General features: G+C 42.0%; 1 protein-coding gene across 5 annotated transcripts; it reads right to left on the bottom strand.

The window, feature by feature from the left end:
- Nucleotides 1-1,009: 1,009 nt before the first annotated feature.
- Nucleotides 1,010-27,009, bottom strand: BTBD3 (BTB domain containing 3). 5 transcript variants are annotated; one of them, XM_078784416.1, is made up of 6 exons: nt 26,717-27,009; nt 20,825-21,051; nt 16,112-16,349; nt 14,683-14,773; nt 6,038-6,156; nt 1,010-2,799 (listed from the first exon to the last, which is right to left on the bottom strand). In XM_078784416.1, the coding sequence occupies exons 2-6, from the start codon at nt 20,913-20,915 to the stop codon at nt 1,767-1,769; spliced, it is 1,572 nt and encodes a 523-aa protein (XP_078640542.1). In that variant the 5' UTR covers nt 20,916-21,051; nt 26,717-27,009; the 3' UTR covers nt 1,010-1,766. The 5 variants fall into 5 exon arrangements, with proteins under 5 accessions (XP_078640542.1, XP_067985157.1, XP_078640543.1 ...); XM_068129056.2 differs by lacking the exons at nt 20,825-21,051; nt 26,717-27,009 and adding an exon at nt 17,354-17,644 and having other exon boundaries at nt 16,112-16,638; XM_078784417.1 differs by lacking the exons at nt 20,825-21,051; nt 26,717-27,009 and adding an exon at nt 17,354-17,640.
- Between the last annotated feature and the right edge of the window lie 466 nt (nt 27,010-27,475).

The following is a 27,475-nucleotide window of genomic DNA, read 5'->3' on the forward strand; positions in this document are numbered from 1 at the left end:
GACAAACAGACAAACCGACACATAAAACAAATAACATCGGGAGCGGTAGACAAGATGGGGAGAGAGGGGGAAGGACACAAACACAACATTTGAGAGCAGGGACCGAGAGACATGGAGACATCGAGAGATCTGTGGGAGGGAGAGGGCTTTGGGGGGGAGGCATGGGAAGGGGGGGACCTTCCTTCATCTCCCCCAACCTTCTGCCTCGCTCATCCCCCTCCTCAAAAAACACCTCACTGTGCCTCACCCAATCACCATCAAACCTTTTGTCCGCCCCATTCTTCCTTTTCTCCTAGCTATTCTGAAATCTCTGACACACCTCATATATTTGACAAATCATATATTTGTTATATTATATCACCTTTATCTATCAATATTGTTGAAATGAAGATCAAATAGCTGTATGTTGAAATATGTTGAAAAAGTCAAAACTTTACATGGGGTGTACTTACTTTTTCACGTGACTGTATATATATATATATATATATATATATATATATATATATATATATATATATAGACATACACATGCATACATGATACATACATACACACATACATGCATGATACATACATACACACATACTTGCACATATACTTACATACATATACATAAATACATACATATACATACATACATATACATTTTTTTTCTTTGCTGAACAAACCTGTGTACAAAGAAGAAATGACAGCTTGAGGCAAACGTCAAATACAATAATTCCATCGAGGGAGATTTAACCAGATTAAAGAGCAAAATGTTAATTTCCTTGCAGAACCTTTGTCAAAATACAAATCGCAAATGGCCTTTGTATAGTCCCTAATAAAGGCCACTGTTTGACTGAAAAGTTTCATTTGTAAGCCTTGTTCCTTTTCGAAATACATCTGGATTGGTGGCGTCTTTGTTTTTTTTTTTCAAAACTTTTACAGACAATGAAAGTCAAACATTGAAATGCAAAATGAAATATATATCAAACAAATATTGTACAATAAAACATTCACTGAAACCCTGTTACACAAAGCATACCTTTCATTGGTCACTGTTGTTCAACATTTGCAAACATCATTTTTTTTTTTTTTTGTGCCATGTACAGAGGGTAGGTAAAATATATAATACAACTCTGTAATTACATTCCCAAAACACACAGATCAGTATTTTACATGCAGCAGATATTGATGAGAGCTTACTGGCAAAAGCATAAGGGAGCTTTGAAAACAGAGCAGTTTCAGTGTTGCAATAAATCACATCGTGTTAATCGAACGTTTCAGCAATTTAATAAAAACATTCCTATGTCAAAAGTTAGCAAAAGAGATTTAAAAACAAACAAAAAAAAAAAACATCAGGAATAGATTAAAAACAACAAAGCAGGAATTAATTGAAAACATCTTACAATAAGAGGTTGATTAAAAGTAGTGCAACATTATTAGTTATTCCAACAGGAGGACCTCTCATAATTAGATACATTGACTTTACCAACAATGATATAGACAAATGGCAGAAAATGCAGACAGTGCTACTCCAAAGCATGATATAAATATATTTCATGTGTCTGACATCATGTTCAGTTTAGATGTGCAACAGAGGTGAAAGCACACTAACACTTCATCAGACAATACTTGATCTGTTGGGACTGATGATACATCTGCAACTAGTTTGAAACTAGTGAAGAAAAACTAGTTTGCCGTGCAACTTGCCATCCAAATACTTTTCAAGTTCTTTCAGAGGCCACAAATCGAAGCCCCGGTCGACTTCATTACCAAAAAGTGCTTCATGCGTAGAAGATGAGTTCAGGGATTTGGCCTCCTTGGACACCCGTGCCATTGGTGCTGTCTGAGGAGCACTGGAAGAGGAAGGTCACTCGGCCACACTGCACCTCCGTCATGCCCTCCTGTCCAAAATAGCTCAATTCCCCTCCGTCGAGCACTGCACTGGCGGTGTAAAAGGTATCCGGCTCTACTTGCACAGGATGCTCGAACCACACGGAAAAAATGTTACTTGAACCGTCCGATACAAACTTATCCACATTCTGACCCAGGACCAGGCCCTGCCGCTTGAGCTCCACACGGACGGTGTATTCGGCTGAACCACAGCTCGAGCCGTAGAGACCGAAGCCAGCGACGAACGCTCGTTTATCCACGGCAAACTGTATCGAGTCGCAACGGCCACGATACCGCCACTGGTTGCTTCGGTAGGCGCAAGACTGGAAACGATGGCAACGCTGTGGAACAAGTCCTTTGCGTGGAGATGTGGGGAACCGTAGCTGTGGCTTATTAGTAGCCGTGTACCACAAAAAGATATTGTTCGTCTCCTGAAGTGTCAGGATACCCGACTGCGCCACACCGTTGGCAAACTCCTCGACGTGCATGGTGGGCACACGGATAAGGTAGAGGGCTTTGCCAAGCATTCGCCGCTTGTTGTCGAGCGAGGGTTTAATGCTCATCCGGTGGCATTCCACCTCGGCCCAACCAAGGGCCGATTCAAACACGCTCAGCTCTCTGATCTTGAGCGTCTCTCGCTTCAGGATCGTTTCGAGCGTGTCATAGTCAACGTCACAAAAACCTTCCGATTTGAGTGCTAACTCGGCCTGCGCGTCTATCACCTCCCAGCACCGCTGCATCAACTGCGGCTCTTCGAAGAGGCGACTCTGGGAAAGGAGCACGCAAGCGTTCTTGGCGCTGAGGCTGGTCTCGAGGAAATCGACGCAAGCGCGTGCCAGGTGTGGCACCATGTACTTCTTGGCCGCGTACAGAGTTGCCAACACGGTGTCTGCCTCCAACTCGATTTCGTCGCAGTAAATGTACCTGCGCAATAAGACAGCTCATCACTGCAAGGCCCATTGATTTCTGTTCGAGTGAATTAAACCGTGAGTCATGTTGCTGTGCAGAAAAATGGAAAAATAAACACTAAGCAACTCAGTCAAACATATTAGCATCATGTTTAACAGCAAAACAGATGCTTGGTAGTGCAGCTAACCTTGTGACATTGACACTAGATGTGATTTGATGCACCATACTCCTTGCAGCGTGTCGGTGCTGCCGAAGCAGTTACTTGGCAATGATTACCATTGCCTTCCCAGCCTTCTTTGACTGTGCTCTTTTTGACTGTGCTCTTTTTGACTGTGCTCTTATCCTTATAAATGCTGAGCGTCAAGCAAGGAAGCAGCATGTACCATTTTCTTGAAGTCTTTGGAATGACTCGGCCAGGGTTTAAACCACTGACCTCCAAGACTAGGAGTTGTCCGTTCCAACCACTATGCCACTGAGTCTGGTGACATTAACACTACTTGAATAGTAATAAAAAAGAAAGACAGACTCGTTAAGATAAGTGTATATGTTCCATTAAATATATTTTTTAACGAATATTTGTCTGAAATGGAACTGTGTAATGTAAGTTTTTTTTAATTATTGATTTATTTTTAATGCCACTTCACTAAGGCACATGGAGGAGATTGTGCATATGTTACATGCAGTGCATTTGGAAAAAAAAAGACCTGTCCCCACAAGACCATGTATTTGTTATCGCTTTCGTAACCGCTACGTTTCGTGACATTTTTGGGATATTTCGATTTGTGCTATTTTCACTTCGCACTTCAAAAGCAAAGAATTGATCATATGACTTATGATCTTATGATCATAAAAAAGCAGCATGACTTAGGATTGATCCGTCTAGGAGAAGCTTGTGCTGTTTTCACTCATGTCGAAGCTGCCAAATCTATTTAACCAGACACTCTTTGTTGCAGTGCAACACCCTTGTCATTGGTGCAGCAGATATTACAGAGATCCTATAGCTTGTTTCAATGAGAACAGAGCACATCTAATTATAATTAATCAAAAGTTTACGACTATTTTTATTTTTTAAATGGAACTGCTTTGCTCTCAGCAATGTTATATAATATGGACTCCAATCCTTTTGTTTTAATGGTTTTAATGGTTCCACCTATGGTCTTAATGTGTAGGATATAACAATGCTCATTCATATAGAGACTCCACAATCCATTAGCCCGTCCCCTTTGCAATAGGAGGCGGGGTATTGTAATCAATATTCTGTGTGTCTGTCTGTGTGTGCGAATGTCCGGGCAGTAACGTTTTTACCATTTGAGCTATTGTCATCAAATTTTCACCAAAGCTTTACTATGATAATTTAGAGAAGACAAATTCATAATTGTCAAAAGGTTAAAGGTCAGCAACACCTAACATCATAAATTTTCATCCAATTGACCTGAAATTTAAATTAACCATTTGAGTTTTGTCATCAAATTTTTAACAAAAGTTTATTATGAGAATATGGAGCAGGTAAATTAATAATTTGGTCAAAAGGTCAAAGGTCAGCATCACATAAAATCGTCAATTTTCATCCGATTGATAACTGATTTTAAGAATTTGCATATTGGGTCACTGAATTGGTTCACCAATCAAAAGCTAGAAGCTGATTGGTTTTTTTTCTCGATCAAAAGGTCAAGGTTGCATAAAATCCCCAATTTTTCACCGGATTGACCTGAAATTTAGAGTATTTGCATATTTAGTCACGGAATTGGTTCACCAATCAAAAGGTAGGAGTCGATTGTTTGTTTGTTTTAGATCAAAAGGTCAAAGGTCAAGGTTGCATAAAATCGTCAACTTTCGTCCAATTGACCTGGAATTTTAAGACTTTGCATATTGGGTCACTGAATTGGTTCACCAATGAAAAGCTAGAAGCTGATTTTTTTTTTTTTTAGATCAACAGGTCAAAGGTAACAGTTGCATAAAATCCCCAATTTTTCACCCGATTGACCCGAAATTAAAAGAATTTGCATATTGGGTCACTGAATTGGTTCACTAATCAAAAGGTAGGACCGATTGTTTGTTTTAGATTAAAAGGTCAAAGGTCAAGGTTGCATAAAATCGTCAACTTTCGTCCAATTGACCTGGAATTTTAAGAATTTGCATATTGAGTCACAGAATTTGTTTACCAATCATAAGCTAGAAGCTGATTATTTTTTCGATCGAAAGCTCAAAGGTCAAGGCTGCATAAAGTCGTCAATTTTCATTTTGTATTTTTACCCACGCCAGAGGAAAGGGTATTGCATTTGAGTCCATTTTTTGTTTGTTTGTCTGTTTGTTTGTTTGTCCGCACAGAATAAATATGATTTTCTCTGCAACTGTTGGTCCGATTGACAGGAAATTTTCACCATAGGTGCAACTCCACCTGTATAATTTTTTAATGATAATTATGAGTCATAGCTCATGTGGTAGGGGCGCCATCTTGGAAAAATCGAAAAAATTAGCACCTCTATATCTCCGAAAGCGCTGAATAGAAAAAGTGAGACCTGGCTCATTGTAAAGAACTCTCCATGGGGAATAACATATGTTAATGATGATGTCATAGGTGCCTCCATATTGACGTCATAATTCGACAAGTACAAAACTTAATTCGATCAAGATTAAATTTGTTGAGCATCATCTAGGGATAAATTGGTGGAGAAAAAAAAATTAATGATGACGTCATCGATCACGTGGTTCGGCTGCCATATTTGTTTTAACATAAAAGCCTTAAAAACCACTGAAAACACGTCCTGATGAGGGTCTGCAATCTCTAATTGCTCTTTCTTGTTTTTTGTTATTTGTTTTTATTTGTTTTTTTGTTTTACTATTTTTGTCATTTGAACATACAGAAGAAGATGTCTGAAAAGAAACGGATGCAGACGGGCTTTGCATTTTCAGATGTTTTTTTGTTTTCATTTTCTTTCTCTGAGGCCAAATGAGACATATGAGTATATATGGCACATTCACACCACAAGGCATAGTGTGTTTAGAGCATATATTAACAAACACAAGCTCTGGTGGGGATACACTCTGGTTGTCCGAAGTGGCGGTGTTGTAGCCAGTGCTAAGGTGAATGAATACTTAGGATTGGTGGGGATGAAAGGGCAAATAAAACTTCCCAAACTTTTGAAATATTTCCAATGAGAAAGCCAATACAATATTGAATATACACAATTGTTTTGATTAAAAATAATCGATGCACATACCAATGTTTTGCTCATGAAAAAAATTGACTTACTTCATCATTGCTAGAAATGCAGCAGGTTCCACATCAGGAATATGGATTTCATCTGCATTCTCGGCAAGCTCTCCAAAGAACATTGCATGGAATACCGAGCTGCCAACAGCCAACACGTACTAATGGGAAAAATGAAAGAGCACAAACTTGCACACATCAAAAACTATCAAATTGGGGATTTACGAGATATTTAAAGTACATACAGGGTGGCCAGGAAATAACTGACATAGTTTAAATTCAAGTGAAATCTTAAGCAATGCTAAAATACATTATCTATTGAATATTATAAAGGATCGCTCCTGTAAGATTTACTAACATGGAGAAGTGGACAAAAATCGAAAGAACAAGGATCCTGGAACTCGACATTAAGTACGGCTCGATAATTCAGGCTCGATGAGACTTCAAAATAATTTACAATGTTAGAAAATGTCGTTCCAGGAGCACAACACTCTCATATGCCAAAAATATTCATGAAACTGCCAATGCACAAGCATCGCTCTTCCAGGATGGCCCAGAAGCGTCCATACGCCTAAGAATATTGCAGTTGTTGTTGCCGTTGTTGTTGTTTAACTCAGTATAGTCCTGCTCAACCAGGCCTGCAGCATACAGATAGCCGGTCGATCTCCTGAGAGCGACCCATAGGTTCCTCACATCTCAGACGCTGTGCTGTCTATGTCGCCTTAGTAAAGCCGATGCCACGAGAGAGAAAAAGAGAGACAAAGACAAGATAGAGTGGGCTGGTCCAAGTGGACCGATCAGCTCTCTGACCGTGACTGCACTACGCTGACGAGAGAAGAGTGGGTAAGATTTGGCCCCAACTTGCATTAGGGGGGTACAACCACCTCGAAGAGGCATCTCCGATAGTTGCACAATATTGAAGTTGTGCATGCAGTTGTTCAGCGGAGCCCATTCCGTTTGACAACTAAACTGTCAAAGACATTGAACATCATTTCAGACCATACTGATGGATGATTTGCATGTTTACATACACAATTCAAGTGGTTCACGACCTTTGTGATGCAAGCTTAGTAAATGAAGCAGGATGGAATTTTGGGAAACGTCTCTTCGGATGAGCGAGGAGGATGGCAGGTTTATTGAGAGACTAAACATCTCAGATGGAAACTCATTTCCAGCTCTAAGGTTATGCAGAACATCCAATTGTGGGCAGAAGTATATTCTGAGCACTTCCACCAATGACCTTTACACTGTGAACGTGCCATAGCGTGGTGTGGCAATTCATGGGCCGGAGGCACAGAGCCATCTTTTTTTATCCGATGCCAGTGATGGGCAACTATCACGGTGGCATTGGAGTTATATCAATAAATGATAAGTAATTTTCTTTCTCCAAAACTAACAGACATAGGATTTGATGATCAAACCCTGGTTCCAGCAGGATGGGGCAACTCCCCATACTGCTCGTGCATCAATGTTACTCCTGAAGTGCCTGTTCACACATCATCTCATTTCACTATATGAAGATGTTCCATCTGGATTTCTCTCAATGGCAAAGTTCCTTCTGGACTTCGTGATGACAAACTTCCCCGCAAATGTCTCTTGCTTTCCTCTGCTCTAATTACCTCTGCCACCAAAGGTGGATGATGGGGGTTATGTTTTCACCCCTGTCTGTCTGTTTGTCTGTCCGTTTGTCCGTTTGTGAACAAGATATCTCAAAAAGCTGTGGATGGTTTCAGACGAAATTTGGCAGAGAGGTAGCATGTGTGACAAGGGCGAAATGATTAGATTTTGGTGAAGATTCGGATCCGGCTACTAGAAGTTTTTAAGTGATTCTTCACCATTGGGAGATCGGGCCAAAAACGATACATAGCAGGATGTCTCAAAACGTTGTGGACGTATTTGGATGAAACTTGGTGGAGAGATTGGGTGTGTGAAAATGACTAATTGTCTAGAATTTGGTGAAGATTTTAATATGGATTCGGCTACAATAATTATTTAATTTTGAAGTGATTCTTCACCATTGAGAGATCGGGTGAAAAGCGATATATATATAGATATATTTAACATGATATTTTAAAAGGTTATGGATGAGTTACGAATAAACTAGGTGGACGAGTTGGTGAGGTGACAAGCACAAGCCGATTAGATTTTGGCTCAGGTCCGAATCCAGATCCGGCCGATCAGTGGGATACAAAACATCTCAGTTCATCCCCCATCCAAAACCATGATCTTTTCTACCCTCCTTAAACCCCCACCACCTCCTTCCAAATTTCTAGTTTTTCCTTCCTGAGAATCTCCTTCTGTATATCCATCCTGTCCACCCAGTGCATCCTCCCCTCACCTCCCACCCCCCCCCCCCATTCCCCAATACTCCCATGCACAACCATTGTTTGTCCAAGTCTCCCTCTATCTTGTCCTTCAACTGTGCTGTCGGTATTTCCCACCACTCTATTGTTCCTTTTGTCCTAATCCGTTCAGTGCTCCGGCACACACACACACACACACACACACACACACACACACACACACACACACACACACACACACACACACACACACACACACACACACACACACACACACATCGGGTCAGACTTCATCAAGCAATCACTACCGTTGATGTTTAAAGCTGAAGCATAACTTAACCTGGGAGTGCATCACAGTAATGTTTTTTTTGTTTTTTGGTTTTTTTTGTACACTGAATCGAGGCTCGTGAAAAAGCTAACATTTACTTCACAAACAAATCAACCGGACAAACAAAATATATAAAAAGAGGGAGCGGAAGACAAGATGGGGAGAGAAGGGGAAGCACACAAACACAACATTTGAGAGCAGGGAGATGTGTGGAAGGGAGAGGGCTTGGGGGGAGGAGGCGTGGGAAGGGGGGCGGGGGGGGGGTGGGAGAAGTATAAAACACAAGGACACCAAGGACTTCCAGGACAGAAGTTGGTATTTCAAAAAAGTGGAATTGGGGTGAAAATAGCGGGGGTAGAAAAGATCAAGGTTTTGGATGGGGGAAGATAAGAGATGGTGGTGAACAGCTGTTTTAAAGACCTGGAGGGTGGAGTGGGATTGAAGAGAGTGAGGGAGTTTGTTCCAGAGTCGGGAAAAAAGAGGTATGAAGGAGTGAAGGTGAGCAGAGAGTCTTGATTTTGGCAGTTTAACCATAAGAGGGTTGCAGGCAGATCTTGTGCGACCTGTAGGAATATTTGCGGGACAGCGCCCAGAGAGAGCTGGGGGGGGGCAAGGCCAGAGAGGAGTCGGTAGAAGATGGAAAGACCACCAACCTGCCTGCGGTGAGTGAGTGAGAGGCCCTTGGAGTTAGCTTCATCGCGGGAGATTCCAATGATTCTGAATGCTTTGGTTTCAACAGCGTGAAGACGAGCTAGGTGTGAAGCAGGAGCACCAGCCCAGAGGGGAGAGCAGTATTCCATTGAGTTGCGGATGAAAGCCTTGTATGTGGTGAGGAGCTCAGGTGTGCCAAGGAAGGACTTCGCACGCCGGAGGATGCCCAGTCGGTGACTGGCTTTGGAGGCCAGATTTGAAATGTGGTTTTCCCAGGAAAGATCATGGCAGATAGTGATACCCAAAAGCTTGAGTGACAGAACTTCTTGGAGAGGATTATTCAGAAAGTGGATGGGAGGGTTGTCCAGTCGGTCTTTTCGGAGAGACATCGGAAGAGTGTGAGATTTGTCAGGATTGAAAGACATGTTCCACTTGTTTGCCCAGTCTGTGATTTTGTCCAGGTCTGCAGAGAGTGAGGAGGCTGCAGACTGCCGATCTGAGGAATGAAGAATGGAGCGACAGAGAGTAGAGTCATCAGCAGAAGTGATAGAGAGGATTTTCAAGAGAGTCAGAGAGATCATTGATGAAGACCAGAAAAAGCACAGGGCCCAGAACACTGCCTTGGGGAACTCCAGCCTGAACAGGAAGAGGAGATGAGAGAAACCCATTCAGGGCCACACGTTGACTATGACTAGAGAGGAAGTCCACCAGCCATGCGTGGAGATTTTCCATGGATACCAAAAGAGGAGAGTTTGGTGAGCAGAGCGGGGTGCCAGACCGTATCGAAGGCACGTGATATGTCAAGGGAGACAGCTCTAATTTCCTGTTTGGCATTGAGGACCTCCATCCATTGTTGAGAAAGCAGAAGCAGCATGTCCAGAGTAGAGTGACCAAGTCTGAAACCAAATTGATGATCAGAGATCAAGCCATTGGAGAAGAGGAAAGATTTCATATCTGAAGCAATGATGGATTCCATGACTTTGCTGATAATTGGGAGAAGGCTGATTGGTCTGTAGTTGCTGGGTTCTGTTTTTGCACCTTTTTTGTGCAAAGTGGTGATGTTGGCAGATTTCCAAGCAGATGGCAGATGACCTTGAGCAAAAGAGAGGGTGAAGAGAACAGAGAGAGGGAGTGAAAGAGCGGAAGAACAGGATTTTAGGACCCGTGGGCTGATGCCGTCAGGTCCAGTTGCAGAATCAGAGTCGAGGGTTGACAGAAACTTTTCCACCTTGTCAGGAGGAAAGGACACAGAGTCCAGGAGCAGCTGCGTACGACTGGGTATGGTGGGTACAGAGAGGGATGGGTTTGGGACACAAGATTTAGAGGCAAACACAGAGTTGAAGCATTCAGCTTTTTCATGTGCGGATTCAGCCGTGTGGCCATTTGAGGTGAGGGAGGGGATGGAGGGGGAACAAACACCAGAAACAGATTTGACCAGACGCCACCAGGATTTGGAAGAGGGAGACAGATAAGAGAGTTCAGTCCTGAGAACGGAGAGATATTGTTTCCTGGCTCTCCTGAGGGTGGACACACACTTGTTTCGGGCTTTGTGAAAGGAAATGAGATTTCCTTCCGTTGGATTTGCTTTCCAGGAGACGAAAGCAAGTTGTTTCTGGGCAATAGCCTCACCACAAGATTCCGTGTACCATGGACGGGAGGAAGGGTATGACAACTGAAGACGAGATGGGATAAATCTGTGCATGAGAGAGAGCAATTTACTTTGGAAGAATTCCAAGGATGAGTTGATGTGAGAGGCGGTAGAGATGGGAGACCAGTCCAGATGATGGATGGCTGATGAAGACCGTGCCAATTGGCCTGAGTGAAATGCCAGACTCGTCAACGCTGAGGAGGCTCTCTGAGAATGGTCAGAGAGATGTCCACTTTAACAAGCACATGATCAGATGAGCCGATTGGAGCAGAAGAAGAGCAGCAGACATTTTCAGGGAAGTTAGTCATAACCAAGTCCAGAAGAGAAGATGCTCCGTTGACTGAGATCCGGGTCGGGAAATTGACAGATTGTGTCAGTCCCAGTGAGTCACAGAAGTCCTTAGCTGAAGAGCCATGGCTGGTGAGAGAGGTACCCACACCCAGCCAACTGGCATGGTGACAATTGAAATCACCACATATGAGGAAGAGAGAGTTGGGATGGGTAGATAGAAGTTGGTCCATATTATCAGACAGCGAGATGTAGATGGAGTCATCACTGTTTGGTGGACGGTACAACACACATATGAACAAAAGGTGGGAGCGAAGGGGAAGCCGTAGCCAAAGGTATTCCTGGGGGTGAGGTGGAGAGAGGGCAGTGCAGGGCGAGTGAGGAAGAGAGTATTTTATAAAGATAGCAACCCCACCTCCAGGACGAGGCTCAGGTCTATCATACCGGAGGAGGGAGTAACCTGGGAGAGATACCAAGGAATCAGAGACATCATGTAGGAGGAACGTTTCTGTTAAGCAGATCACGTCTGGTTTGTCAGAAGCAACCTGTATGGAGAGATCAGTCAAGTTTGAGCGAAGGCCCCGGATGTTTGAGGTCCATACTGTTAAAGAAGAGGAAGGGGGAGCATCGGATACAGAACAGGGGGGGGGGGGCGGTAGGGTAAGATGTGAAAGAGGGGGAAGAGGTAGGAAGAGCTGTTGAAGGTGTGTCAGAGATTTCAGAATAGCTTGGAGAAAGGGAAGAATGGGGCAGACAAAAGATTTGATGGTGATTGGGTGAGGTGCAGTGAGGTGTTATTTGAGGAGGGGGAAGAGTGAGGCAGAAGGTTGAGGGAGATGAAGGTGAAAGTTGGAAGGGGGAAGAAGTGGGGAGGACGCTTTGAGGAGGAGGGGTGAGAGGGGAGTCTAGGAGGGGAGGAGTGAGGGAGAGTCTTGGAGGGGAGGGGAATGGGGGGAGTTTAGGAGGGAAGGGGCAAGGGGGGAGATTTGAAAGGGATGGGTGATGGGGAAGATTTGGAGGGGAGGGGCAAGGGGGAAGATTTTAAAGAGGTGGGTGATGGGGATGATATGGAGGGGAGGGGCAAGGGGGTAGATTTAGAGGGGAGGGGTGATGGGGAAGTTTTGGAGGGGAGGGGTGATGGGGAAATTTTGGAGGGAAGGGGTGATGGGGAAAATTTGGAGGGGAGGGGCAAGGGGGAATATTTGAAAGAGATGGGTGATGGGGAAGATTTGGAGGGGAGGGGCAAGGGGGTATATTTGGAGGGGAGGGGTGATGGGGAAGTTTTGAAGGGGAGGGGTGATGGGGAAGTTTTGGAGGGAAGGGGTGATGAGGAAGTTTTGGAGGGAAGGGGTGATGGGGAAGATTTGGAAGGGAGGGGTGAGATTGGATTTTGAAAAGTGTACGATTAATGGGAAACGAACATTTATTGCAAAATGAGTTTCTTGAGACCTTCGACTCAAAAATACGTTTGAGGACGCTGAAGGATGGGTGGAGTGCTGGAGAGTTTAGGGAATGTATGAAAGAGGCACTGTAAGAGATGGAATTTTTTTTTGGAATGAATAGATTTGGTGAGCAAGTCGAAAGCATCCTTTTATAGAGGAAGAAGAAAAAGGTGTTATCGTATACGACAGAATACAGTTCTTCAGGGGACAGTTTAAACATTTTTTTAACAACGTGATCACGTGATCACGAACAACGTGGTCGAAGAACGAACGAACAAATAAGAACAAACAAACAGATAAGAGCAGAGAAGGAAATATATATTTTTTTTGTTGTTGTTGAGATTTTAAATCAAGGAAGTATGGGGTGAAAAGACTGTGAAAAACAGAGACCGAAAGTCATTGCAGCGCAATCGAAGAACCGCTGAGACAAAAACAAAGCCTCAAGCCAAGGTCAGACTCTGTAGCCTACTAGTACTACACTAGGCCTCAGAATACGTGACACGAACTAACCGACGATTCTGTACACAGGTATGAAAAACCAACACCGAGAATCCTATTAAAGACACACCAATAGTTACACACCCCGAAAGAAAGATACAGTTTCGCCAAAAACACAATTGTGAAAAATTACTTAACTTCGAAAGCGTGCGTGCATGGACAGCTTTGAAGAGACGTGACCTCCAATCTTGCGCATGCGCAGAGGATCATTTAGATCTGATCATGTTGGGCCAAATGGCCTCATTTCTTTATTTGATAAAGAAATATCCATATGATTGACTTGAAATTTGAGCAGGGTTTACATATTGGGCCAGTGAAGCCGATTACCTTCGAGGTCACAAGGTCAAGGCGACCTAAAATCGTAATAAAATTTTAACTGTTTTTGTCATGATTAGCATACAAAAGAAGAAGAAGAAGTATATGTCTGAATCCAAAGTGGACGCAGACAGGCTTTGCATTTTCAGATGCTTTCTAGTTCGCTTTTAAATTCGTTTTCTCTGCAACTGCTTGAGCGATTGACATAAAAACCTACAGCATAAAGCATCTACCAATGGAGAATTTATTTTAAACAAAGTTACATAATGATCAGATTGAGAATGTAGCCGGCGTTCCAAAAGGTCTGTTGCAGGATTTTTTTATATTTTTTTATATACAAGATCGAGGCTCGTGAAAGAGCTAACATTAATCACACAAAAAATCAAACAAACACATAAAACATATAATAAGGGGAGCGGTAGACAAGATGGGTAGAGAGGGGGAAGGACACAAACACAACATTTGAGAGCAGGGACATCGGGAGAAATGTGGGAGGGAGAGGGCTTGGGGGGAGGCGTGGGAAGGGGGAGGCGGGTGGGAGAGGTATAAAACACAAGGACACTGCAAGGGTGTTTGAAGTATCAAGAATAAACGGTTTCTCCACCTCGCATCGCTCGGCCTCATTACTATAATTATTAGAGACAAGGCAGACATCACCTGTGCATTTACTGAATGTCAATACACAGGCAGAGAAAGGAGAGAGGGCAAGTACAAAAAGGTAATTTGCTGCATTAAAATCTGACAGATCATCGACCAAGATTAACAATCAACAAAACAATTCATAAAAATCTTAAAATATGAATCAAATGCAATTTCAATTTCCATCCACTGAGAAATAATATGTTGGAGGTTTTAAATCAGATTGAAGAACGTATAATGCTAAATGATACATCAAACAGTCAAAAGCTCGTCTTGGGCAGTAATTCATCTGAAAACCGCACAAATACAATTATGTCCACATCTGCAGTGGGAAATAAGCTCCAACAAAAGTATTTTACAAAAACAACTTGAGTAATAATGAGAGCAGTGAAGACTTCTCATTACAGGTCACGTGGTGTGATATTCATCAAACACTGCAGAAACTCTTAGACCAAAATGTTATGGAAATTCCTTCGGTCGAGAATCTGCTTACAATTGAAATTGTGATCCGAGTTAAGTTCTGTGAGTGAACCTGAGTCTTGGAAACATCTCCGACACACATATACTGTACTCACTTTGTGTCCTGGAACTCGCTGGAAGTCTCCCTGAACACCCACGACAAAGTGGACATCTGCCATCAGTTCGTTGTTAAACATCACAGCATTTCTGGAGAAAATACAAATTAAAGACAGGAATTGGGAACAGTCACAACACAACAATACAAATCACGCTATAATCTGATTGCAGAAGAAACCGTTTATATTTGCACTCTGAACAATCCCGGGGCCAGTGAGCATTTTAAACATTTTCATCGAGCCATGACTACATATTCACCGCCAAGTAGTTGTGCATGTATATGTTTATTTATATATATGTATATATGTGTGTGTGTATGTATATATGTGTGTGTATATGTATATATGTATGTGTATATGTATATATGTATGTGTATTTGCATATATGTGTGTGTATATATATATATATATATATATATATATATATATATATATGTGTGTGTGTATATGTATATATGTATGTGCATATGTATATATGTATGTGTATTTGCATATATATGTGTATATATATATATATATATATATATATATATATATATATAATGTGTGTGTATATGTATATATGTATGTGTATATGTATATATGTATGTGTATATGCATATATGTGTGTATATATATATATATATATATATATATATATATATATAATGTGTGTGTATATGTATATATGTATGTGTATGTGTATATATGTATGTGTATTTGCATATATGTGTATATGTATATATGTATGTGTATATCTATGTGTATATGTAGATATACATATATACATATACATATATATGTGTATATGTATATATGTGTGTGTATGCTTATATGTGTGTATGTATATATGTATATTATGTCATATTTATATATGTGTGTGTATGCTTATATATGTATGTGTATATGTGTATGTATATATGTGCATGTATGCTTATATGTGTATGTGTATATGTATATTATGTGTATGTGTGTATGCTCATATGTGTATATGTATATATGTATATTATGTCATATTTATATATGTGTGTATGCTTATATGTGTATATGTATATATGTATATTATGTCATATTTATATATGTGTGTGCATGCTTATATGTGTGTGTGCATATGTGTATGTGTATATGTGTGTGTATGCTTATATGTGTATGTATATATATATATATATATATATATATATATATATATATATATATATATATATATATATATATATATATATATATATATGTGTGTGTGTATGCTTATATGTGTATGTGTACATGTGTATGTGTATATGTATAAATGTTAGTATGTATATATATATATATATATATGTGTGTGTATGCTTATATGTGTATGTGTACATGTGTATGTGTATATGTATAAATGTTAGTATGTATATATATATATATATATATATATATATATATACACACACATCACAGTGAGACTCCAGGTCCAAATCACCTCTCTCTGATGGTGGCATACAATCCCTGCCAGTTGGTGGTCGTGAAGTGATTGTTGTTGATGTTCCCGCTTTCAGCTGGGCATGGTCCATGTGCCACAGACTCCTTGCTCTCAAAATTACTATCTGCGGTCATCATCATCGTCTTCTTCCTCCTCAAACTCAGCGACACCAACTCGTAGCACGCCGGTGGTGAGCGCTTGGTGAGCCCTGATCCCCAGGACTTCTTCTTGAGTGCCTCTGGCAGCAGCAGGAAGAACGACAAGCACTTCATACTCACCCCATTCATTGGGTAAGCGCCGCTAAAGTAGTGGTCTCTTCAATTACCTAATTTTTACGAAATGACAATGAAATAAAGACATTTGACGGTTGCTGTTATGAAGATGTGCGACCGACAAGCTGCTCCTCCTGCATCCCAACCGCTGGTGGGGAGGGATCGTCTTCCAGTTGGGGTAGGAAGAGGGAGGGAAAGGAAGGTGGAGGGAGAAAGCGGGTGACAATTGCAAGGACAATGGTGGGGACAGAGAATCTGAACACCGGATAGGGACAGTGGGTGATGGGTAGGGAGGGAAGGAGGGAGATGTTTGGGAAAATGGAAAACAGGGGAAGAAAAGTTAGAAAAGGATCAAGATTGGAAGCGAGGGGCAGAACTAATGAAAGAATGGGTGAGACGAATAAAATTCGGGGTGGGATAAGAGGAATCAGTGGTGGCAGGTGATGAAGGGTTTTCAAATCTACGTGGATGGAAAACAAGTTGAAAGGTGAATCCAAAGAAAAGGTAGGTTAGGAAATTGGAGGATGACAAATGCTGTACAGAATGAAAACAATGAGTGGCAAAACTGAGTATCTTCCCTCCTTTTCCTTCCCTTTCCTTGGTTGTCCCTTCTACTCATTCCCTCTCCCCTTTATTTTTCCCTCTCCTATCTATCCTATTCCAGTAGTTTTCCAGCCATACGAAGTACAAAGCCTCCAAAGTAAGCCAGCTCAATTATTAACCCAACCAGTGATTCAAGGGAAGTACAAGGAGAAACTATGGAGTTGTTCAGTGAACCCACTGATCAATCCATTCAATCCAATGTTCTTCCTGGATCCCAGACTCGCTCGCTTTTCTCCTTCGCGGCATCCCACCATGCTCTCCCTTAAAATGAAAACGCCAAAGCTGTATCCTCACAAATGTGCCCCGAAACCAACACAGATGCAAGGAATTAAAAGTGCAACAACCACAACAAAGGAAACTCACACACCCGCTGGTCTCCTCTTACTCCTGCGGAGATTTATGCCTTGTGGGAATGTGTCTCCCTCTCTCTCCCCTTCTCCCCTCTATTTCTTTCTTTCTCCTTTTCCTCTCCCTGTGTGCGCCAGACCCGCCGCTTGGTGGCGCCCGGTCCGGTCCCCGGGTACCCCCTGCCAAGCTGAAGAGAACGACCAAGATGTGGTACAGTCCAGCGGAAAGCTCGGCGGACGCAAGAGACGTCGCTCCTACGTGGGCCCGGCGGAGGGCTCGCCTCGTCGTGCCGAGCGACCCTGGTTTGTGGGATGGGCAGAGATTGGAATTGGGAGGTGCACAGTGTCAACAGTGGGCAGTGTTGAATGCGGGAAGTGGGCGGTAAGAGTGAGGGATTGGCGCGCGAACTGTCGTTTCCCGGGGTATTGATGTGAGTGGGAATAGTTCTACACACCCGAGCAGTGTGTGAGTATAAATACAGCGATGAGCCTTCGTTTTTCCTGATAAACCGCTTGTCTGTTCAGCCTCCTGCGCGAAATGAATGCTTACATTTACCATGGTGTGTTGGAAACTCTACGTTCAATGCCTATTTACCAGGGCAGCTCTTTTTTTAGGATTTCTGACTTGGAGGCCTACACAAAATTACTATGACATTTGGGTTGAACAAATATACAATTACAAGAAGACTTCATGCAGAGCACGGTACTTGCAGAATCCACCCCCCCCTTCCATCCCCCGAAAAAAGTTTGCAATTGATCCATTAAATTGTCCATTTCATCACGATCAAAATTGACGATCTTGATCAAAGCTCGGGTCAATAGGATGAAAAGTGACGATTTTCAGATGAAAATTGATGATTTTGGAAGTTTGACCTTGAGTTGACCTTTTGACCTCAAAAATAGTTGATTTTCCAATTTATTGACTCAATATACAAATGCTGTTCAATTTTCAAGTCAATCGGATAAAAAATGGCGATTTTAGAAATTTGACCTCCAGATGACCTTTGACCTTTGACCTCAAAATCAATAGGCTTCTCAATTGTGATGACCTCTACAACTTGGTGAAGTTTCGTGATGATCGGTTTAGAATTGTGACCTGTAGGCCGGTGACAAACAGACAAATAGACAGACAGACAGACAAACAGACAGAACCACAAACACAACCGACCAATATACTTGAAAAATCTTCGATTTTGCAAGTAACAAGAAGACGTCATGCAGAGCACGATACTTGCAAAATCATCCCCCCCCCCCCCCCACCCCACCAAAAAAAGTTTTCCATTGATACAGCAAATTGTCCATTTCATCGATTAAATTTGACGATCTTGATCAAAACTTGGGTCAACAGGATGAAAAGTGATGATTTTTCAGATGACAAATGATGATTTTGGAAGGTTGACCTTGAGTTGACCTTTGACCTTTTGACCTCAAAAATAGTTAGTTTCCCTATTTAGTGACTCAATGTGCAAATGCTGTTCAATTTTCAAGTCAATCGGATGAAAATTGAGGATTTTTGAAACTTGGGCTATGTTGACCTTTTGGCCTATGTTGACCTCAAAAATAGTTGGTGGTTGAATTCAGTGACCATATATGCAAATCCTCTTAGAATTTCAAGTCAATCGGATGAAAAGTGATGATTTTAGAAATTTGGCCTATGTTGACCTTTTGGCCTATGTTCACCTAAAATATAATTTGTGGTTGAATTCAGTGACCAGATATGCAAATGCTCTTCAAATTTCCAGTCAATTGGATGAAAATTGAGGATTTTAGAAATTAGGCCTATGTTGACCTTTTGGCCTATGTTGACCTCAAAAAAATACTTGGTGGTTGAATTCAGTGACCAGATATGCAAGTCCTCTTCAAATTTCAAGTCAATTGGATGAAAATTGAGGATTTTTTGAAATTCGGCCTGTGTTGACCTCAAAAATACTTGGTGGTTGAATTCAGTGACCAGATATGCAAGTCCTCTTAAAATTTCAAGTCAATTGGATGAAAATTGAGGATTTTAGAAATGTGGCCTATGTTGACCTCAAAAATACTTGGTGGTTGAATTCATTGACCAGATATGCAAGTCCTCTTCAAATTTCAAGTAAATTGGATGAAAATTGAGGATTTTAGAAATTCGGCCTATGTTGACCTTTTGGCCTATGTTGACCTCAAAAATACTTGGTGGTTGAATTCAGTGACCAGATATGCAAGTCCTCTTCAAATTTCAAGTCAATCAGATGAAAATTGGGGATTTTAGAAATTTGGAAAAGTTGGTGACCTTTGGCCTATGTTGACCTTTTGACCCCAAAACAATAGGCTTCTTGCTTATGACTACCATTTGGTGAAGTTTCGTGATGATCGATTTTGAATTGTGACCTGTAGGCCGGTGACAAACAGACAAACGCAACCGACCAATATACTTTTAAAATCTTCGATTTTGCAAGTAACAAGAAGACGTCATGCAGAGTACGATACTTGCAAAATCTGCCCCCCCTAACCCCCCAAAAAGTTTCCATTGATACAGCAAATTGTCCATTTTATGATTAAAATTTACAATCTTGATCAAAGCTTGGGTCAATAGGAAGAAAAGTGATGATTTTTCAGATGAAAAATGATGATTATAGAAGTTTGACCTTGAGTTGACCTTTGACCTCAAAAATAGTTGGTTTCCCAATTTAGTGGGGCACTATACAAATGCTGTTCAATTTTCAAATCAATCGGATGAAAATTAATGGGTTTTCAGATGAAACTTTTTTTTTTTTTTTTTTTTTTGTATACTGAATCGAGGCTCGTGAAAGAGCTAACATTTATTTCACAAACAAATCAACCAGACAAACAAAATATACAAAAAGAGGGAGCGGAAGATAAGATGGGGAGAGAAGGGGAAGCACACAACCACAACATTTGAGAGCAGGGAGAAGTGTGGGAGGGAGAGGGCTTGGGGGCAGGAGGCGTGGGAAGGGGAGGGGGGGGGGATTGGATTTGACCTTTTGGACCTTGACCTTGATTTTGGAAGTTTGGCCTTGCGTTGACCTTTGACCTTTTGACCTCAAAAATAGGTGGTTTTCCAATTTAGTAACTCAATATACAAATGCTGTTCAATTTTTAAGTCAATCCGATTTAAAATGGCGATTTTAGAAATTCCACCTCATGTTGACCTTTGACCTCAAAATCAATAGTCTTCTCAATTGGGACGTCCTCTACAACTTGGTGAAGTTTCGTGACGATCGGTTTAGAATTGTAACCTGTAGGCCGGTGACAAACAAACAGACAGACAAACAAACAGACAGAATAACAAACGCAACCGACCAATATACTTGAAAAATCTTCGATTTTGCAAGTAATAATGCAAGAGGTCCAACAAATCCAACGTTGAAGGGTCTTCTCAATTTGACCAGGTCTACTAAAGGAGGCTATTTGGCCCAGCTAAACCTGTTATGGTTGTTTGTGCATGCTCCATCCATTTCAAGTGCTGAGCATCAAGCAAGGAAAGCAGCACATACCATATTTGAAGTCTTTGAGATGACTCAGCCAGGGTTTCAACCGCCAACCGCACCCCAGACGCAGAGCAGACACTCCAATCGTTAAGCCCATTCATGTCTTTCAATCCTGATCATCTTCATAGGTCATGCAGAGCTTAGCATCCTCTGCCATGCAAAATCCTTCCTTGTTTGTTGGTGTATCTTGCACTATGTAAATGCTGAGAATGCTTTGGGTAATCGGGCCAGAACTGTGGGAAGAGTGGACAAACACATACACACCAGTCTGTGCATTATAGTAAGGATCGGGATACTTGACAACATCTTATTTTTGTAGTAATTTATATATAATCAAGTGAGAATCATATAAGTAAATATGCAAGTGAAATTTAAAGCAATCTTTTACAGTTTGTGGGGATGTTTTGTCCGAGTGCTTGTCTTAATATAAATGCTCTGGCCCCTGGTATGACATTTACATCCAGTGGTCATGGGGATTTGTTCATCGTCATCTGCGTTCTTAAATTTGGTGGAAATAACGTTCAGTTGTGTTGTCTATTTGGCAGGTGAGAGAAAGTGAAATACATTGGACAGGCACGTTCAGTGCTGAAATACTTATTACAGGACGAGCACGTTCTGTGCTGATGTCACTTGTTGCGTGCATCATTGTTCTGGCTTTTAAAAAAGTGAAATACATTTTTTTGTCCATTTTGTTATTGTTACCTGTTTTTGTTTACCTATTCTTTATTTATGAGGGTGGGCCAGGGTGTCAAGTCTCACGAAAAAAGTTTACAGATAACTCATGTTTCCGCATACTGATGGGAATAAATGTCTTTGAAAGTCAACACAAAACATCTGATGGTTTAAGCAGCTGAAAAATAAACAAACACCAGCGAGACAGACAAGTGTTGTCAGGTTTATAAATATCTTATTTCCTCTGCACCTGTAGGCTGTGTAAGGTGCTCACAGAATAAACTGCACCCCGGCTGTGCAGCTCAGAAAAATCCCTCCTAATACCAGCTAATGGCTGAATCTTCCATTCACGCTGTTCAGCAAATACAATTCTGATTTTCTACCACATATTTTATACATTGCAGGACAATTCATTGAGCTTGTCCTAATCAACAATGAATTACATAAAATAACTGGAGTCGTTAAAAGGCAAAAGAGCAGAAGGCTCAGTTGTTTGTGTCATGCATCAGCCTTTATCAAAGGATGCTGTGTCTCAGGTGTTATTGGGGCAAATGCAGGCCCAATAACAGGCCCAAAAATGGGCCTGTTATTGGGCAAAAATTGGCAAAAATGCAGGCACAAAATGCAGGCCAGCTGGTGCTTCTCGGAGTGGCCAGGGGGGGGGGGGGGGGGTTAAATTCAAGAGGGGGCGTTTCTTTAAAAAAAACGCATCAAAACAACTGGAGAGGATCTTGCTTCTACGAGAACACTTTCTGCGACAGTATGCGAGAAAGGAGCCGGTTAAATACAATTACACCCCCTTATACCGGAGTTGATGTATTTAAAATACAGTCCCTGCAGAAGATATTCACAACCCTTGACCTTTTTCACATCCTGAAATTATAATGGATTAAATTGAGATTTTTATGTCGCTGATCAACACAAAATACACCATTAATGTCAAAGTGGCATTTTTTCCCCCAATTTTTTTTACAAAATAATTGAAAATGAAATACAGAAGTATCAAATTTACATAAGTATTCACCCCCTGATTAAATACTTCATAAAAGCACCTTTAGCAGCAATTACAGCTTTGAGTATTCTTGGGTATGTCTATCATCTTTGCACATCTGGATTTGGAGAGTTTCTCCCATTCTTCCTTGCAGATTTGCTCAAGCTCTGTCAAGTTGGATGGGGAGTGTCGGTGAACAGCAAGGTTCAAGTCTATCCACAGATTCTCAAGTGGGATTCAAATCTGGGCTTGGGCTGGGTCACTCGAGGACTTTTACGTTCTTGTTCTGAAGCCATTCCAGTGTTGCTTTGGCTGTATGCTTGAGGTCATTGTCCTGTTGGAATGTAAATCTTCACTGCAGTATAAGATCTTTTCCACTCTGAAGCAGATTCTCCTCAAGGATTTGCTCATATTTGGCTCCATTCATTGGTCCCTCTATTCCTCACAAGTCTCCCAGTCCCTGCCACTGAAAAGCATCCCTATAGCTTGATGCTGCCATCACCGTGTTTCACCGAAGGGATGGTGTTAGATGGGTGATGAGCTGTGTACATTTTACACCAGACAGTGCTTTGCATTCAGGCCAAAGAGTTTAATTGTCGTCTCGTCAGACCACAGAATGTGCCACCTCATGCTTTGAGCCTTTCATGTGCCTTTTTGCAAACTCCAGGCATATTGTCATGTGCCTCTTTCTCAGGAGTAGCTTCTGTCTGGTCACTCCCATAAAGCCTATATTTGTAAAGTTCTGCAGATGAAAAAACAAGTTGAAATTGACCAAAGTATTTGGTCTCCACAATTCTTTATTTCATTGTTAACATTACAGAACCTTTGTTTTTGATTCAGAACTTAATATATCCTTTTAAATCAGAAAATAAAAAGAAATGGCATTGACAAAATTATTGACACCCGAGACTTAATATTTGGTAGCACGGCCTTTGGACAAAATAACTGCAGTCAAGCGCTTCCTACAGCCATGAATGAGCGTCCGACACCTCTCTACTGGCAGGTTGGCCCAATCTTCTTGTGCAAAACTGCGCCATTTCTCCCAGATTTGAAGGGTGCCTTCTCCCAACTGCTGTTTTCAGATCTCCCCACAGGTGTTCATTGGGATTTATATCTGGACTCATTGCTGGCCACTTTAGAACAGTCCAGCGTTTTGTCTTGAACCATTCCTGGGTGATTTTTGAAGTGTGTTTGGGGTCGTTGTCCTGCTGCAAGACCCAAGACCTTCGACAGAGATCCAGCTTTCTGACACTAGGTTTAACATTGCGCTCCAAAATGCATTGGTATTCTCCTGATTTCATGACGTCATGCACACATTCAAGGCACCCAATGCCAGAAGCAGCACAGCAACCCCAAATCATCACTGACCCTTCTCCATGTTTGACTGTAGGGAAGGTGTTCTTTTCTTTGAAGGCTTCATTTTGTTTTCTGGAAACATAGAGATGACGTGCTTTCCCAAAAAGCTCTAATTTAGTCTGATTTGTCCACAGGACATTCTCCCAGAATGATTTTGGATTGTTCAGGTGTATTTTGGAAAAACTCCAGTCAGGCTTTCTCAGCAGTGGGCTCCTCCTGGGTCTCCTACAACAGAACCCCCTTTCATCGAGTTGGCGACAGATGTTGCAAGTTGAAACTGTCGTACCTTGTGTCTGAAGTTCAGCTTGAATCTGTTTGGAAGTTGTTCGAGGTTCTTTCTCCACCATTTGAACAATCCTTCACTGCAATCTTCGATCAAGTTTTCTCTTGCAGCCACGTCCAGGGAGGTTGGCTACAGTGCCATGGGCCTTAAACTTCCTGATAACATTGCGTACAGTGGACACAGGAACATCAAGGTCTCTGGAGATGGACTTGTAGCCTTGAGATTGTCCATGCTTGCCGTCAATCTTGTATCTGACCTCCTCAGACAATTCTCTGGTTTTCTTTCTTTTCTCCATGCTCATTGTGGTACACACAGTGACATCAAACAACAGAATGACTCCTTTTCTCTTTTCAAACTGGTTGAATGAGTGATTTTTATATTGCAAGCACCTGCAACTCACCACAGGTGAGTTCAATTCCAAGGTAAAGGAGAATCACCTGCTTGAAATATAATTCTAACTTGTTCTTGTTCGACGAAATTGTCGAAGGGGCACTTGTTCATTCTAATTCTTGAAAATTATTTCTAACAACTTCTAAAAGGTGCCAATAATATTGTCTGAGCCATTTTAGGATTTCTGTGTGAAAGAAGCTAAGGTTGTCATTTTTTCAGCTTTTTTGTTTTGTTCCAATGCAAACCACAGAAATACATATGTGCATACCAAAATATTTTTTTTATTTCAACAATTTTCTGGAATAAATGGTGAATTATTTGAAAAAAAGTGCAAAGGTGCCAATATCTTTGGGGAGACTGTATACAACAACACAATAACAAGCATTTTAAGGCCATTTTCCCTGCTGGAGCGGGAGTTAGCCTTGCGGGCCCCATGACAATCTTCTCCAATTTGCCCTATTTTCTGCATCTCCCCTTGTTAACCCCCTCTTCCACCACCTTCAACCAAGTCTTTCTCTGTCTTCCCCATCCTCTACTTCCTTCTTCATTCATTTCCATCATTCTTCTCAACCAGTCACTTTCATCCTTCCTCAACGCATGACCAAGCCATCTCAACATGTTTCTCTTCACAGTATCCATCACAGGCTCTATACCCATCATCTTTCGCAATTCATCATTTGTCTTCCTCTCTCTCTCAACGATACTCCACACATCCACCGAAACCATTCGCATTTCCACCCTTTCCAGCCTTCGTTGCTGCTCTACGTTCATTACCCATGTCTCGCTCACATAAATCATAACACTTCTCACACATTCAGCATACACCTTTCCCTTCAGCTTCAACGACACTCCCCTCCTCATCAGCACGCCACTCAGTTCCCGAAACTTCTTCCATGCACATCTCACTCCAGCAACCGTTGCCAAGTCTGATCCTCCTTCTCCATTCAACATGTCTCCTAGGTAGCAAAATGTTTTCACACCTTCCAACTTCACGCTGTCTCCAAGATCCAACTCAACATTTCCGTCATCTGCAGCTCCCTCTATGTGCACAGAGGTGTGCACAGAGGGACACAGAGGGAGCTGCAGATGAAGGAAATGTTGAGTTGGATCTTGGAGACGGCGTGAAGCTGGAAGGTGTGAAAACATTTTGCTACCTAGGAGACATGTTGAATGGAGAAGGAGGATCAGACTTGGCAACGGTTGCTGGAGTGAGATGTGCATGGAAGAAGTTTCGGGAACTGAGTGGCGTGCTGACGAGGAGGGGAGTGTAGTTGAAGCTGAACGGAAAGGTGTATGCTGCATGTGTGAGAAGTGTTATGATTTATGGGAGCGAGACATGGGTAATAAACGTAGAGCAGCAACGAAGGTTTGAAAGGGTGGAAATGCGAATGGTTCGATGGATGTGCAGAGTATCGTTGAGAGAGAGAAAGACAAATGATGCATTGCGAAAGATGATGGGAATAGAGTGTGTGATTGATGCTGTGATGAGGAACAGGTTGAGATGGTTTGGTCATGTGTTGAGGAAGGATGAAAGTGACTGGTTGAGAAGAGTGATGGAAATGAATGTAGCAGGAAGTAGAGGACGGGGAAGACCGAGAAAGACTTAGCTAAAGATGGTGGAAGAAGAAATGCGGGCAAGGGGGTTAACAATGAGAGATGCAGAAAATAGGGCAAAATGGAGAAGATTGTCATGGGGACCGCAAGGCTAACCCCCGCTCTAGCAGGGAAAATGGCCTTTAAAATGCATGTTGTTGTTGTTGTTGTTGTTGCAGCTCCCTCTGTGCACACCTTGCACTTGAATGTAGCTGCCACACTGGTTAATGACCCTCTCAGACCACTACATTTTTGATGAACCAACTCTGCGCACATTGTACATTGAATCGAGTTCACTCGGACACCCTTCCTGCACACAGCACACGGCCACTTCCCAGTTCTTTCCACCTCACCACATGTTTTACCACTTGCCATCACCTTCGTTTTTCCGATATTCACTTTCAGACCTTTTGTCTCCATACATTCCTTCCACTTGTTCATCTTTTCCTTCAGTCCATCCATACTTTCCGCAATCAACACCAGATCATCTGCATACAACAATCCCACGGTAAACCCTCCTTTACATTCCAAGCCAGTACCTCCATCACAGCTACAAATAGTAGTGGACTTAGTACTGGCCCATGATGCACTCCCACCTTCACCTCAAACTCACCACTGTTCCCGTCCTTCGTCCTTACAGCTGTGCGCGCTCTCTCGTACATTGCCATCACGACTCTGATCAACCATTCCTCCACTCCTAACTTCCTCAATGCCCATGTCACTACTTCGCATGAAACCCCAACGAATGCTTTCTCCAGATCAACAAACCCAAGAAACAACTTCCTCCTCTTCTCCATGTACTTCTCCTGCAACTGCCTTACTATAAAAAGCACATTTGTTGTTCCTCTTCCTGGCATGAATCCAAACTGCATTTCGTCGATCTTCACTTTCTTCCTTATCCTCCTCTCCAACACCCTTTCCAATACCTTCATTCCATGCGCCAATAACTTTGTCGCTCGATACCAGCCACAGTCCACAGGGTCACTTTCCCCTTGAATGGAGGGACGAGGGTACTCAGTTCCCAATCCACTGGAATGCGGCCTTCTTTAACCACCAGATTACAGATCTCTGTCATTCTCTTCACACCCCAACTTCCAGCTTCCTTCAACATATTTCCCACAACTCCCGTCGGCCCTCCCGCTTTTCTACTCTTCATTGCTTTTATCGCTTCCTCAACTTCCTTCTCAGTTATCTTCTCTGCCGGTCCTAAAACTGGGCTACTCTCTATGTTGCCACCCCATTCATTCTCTGCATTCAACAGCATTTCCATACATCTCTTCCATCTTCCTTTAATTCCATCTGGGTCCACAACGATTTGTCCCACTTCATCCTTCAAGCAACTCACCCCCATCACGTCACACCTCTCTTTAGC

The sequence above is a fragment of the Myxine glutinosa genome, chromosome 9 (genome assembly GCF_964187855.1).
Source record: "Myxine glutinosa chromosome 9, kmMyxGlut1.1, whole genome shotgun sequence".
NCBI classification, from domain to species: Eukaryota; Metazoa; Chordata; class Myxini; order Myxiniformes; family Myxinidae; genus Myxine; species Myxine glutinosa.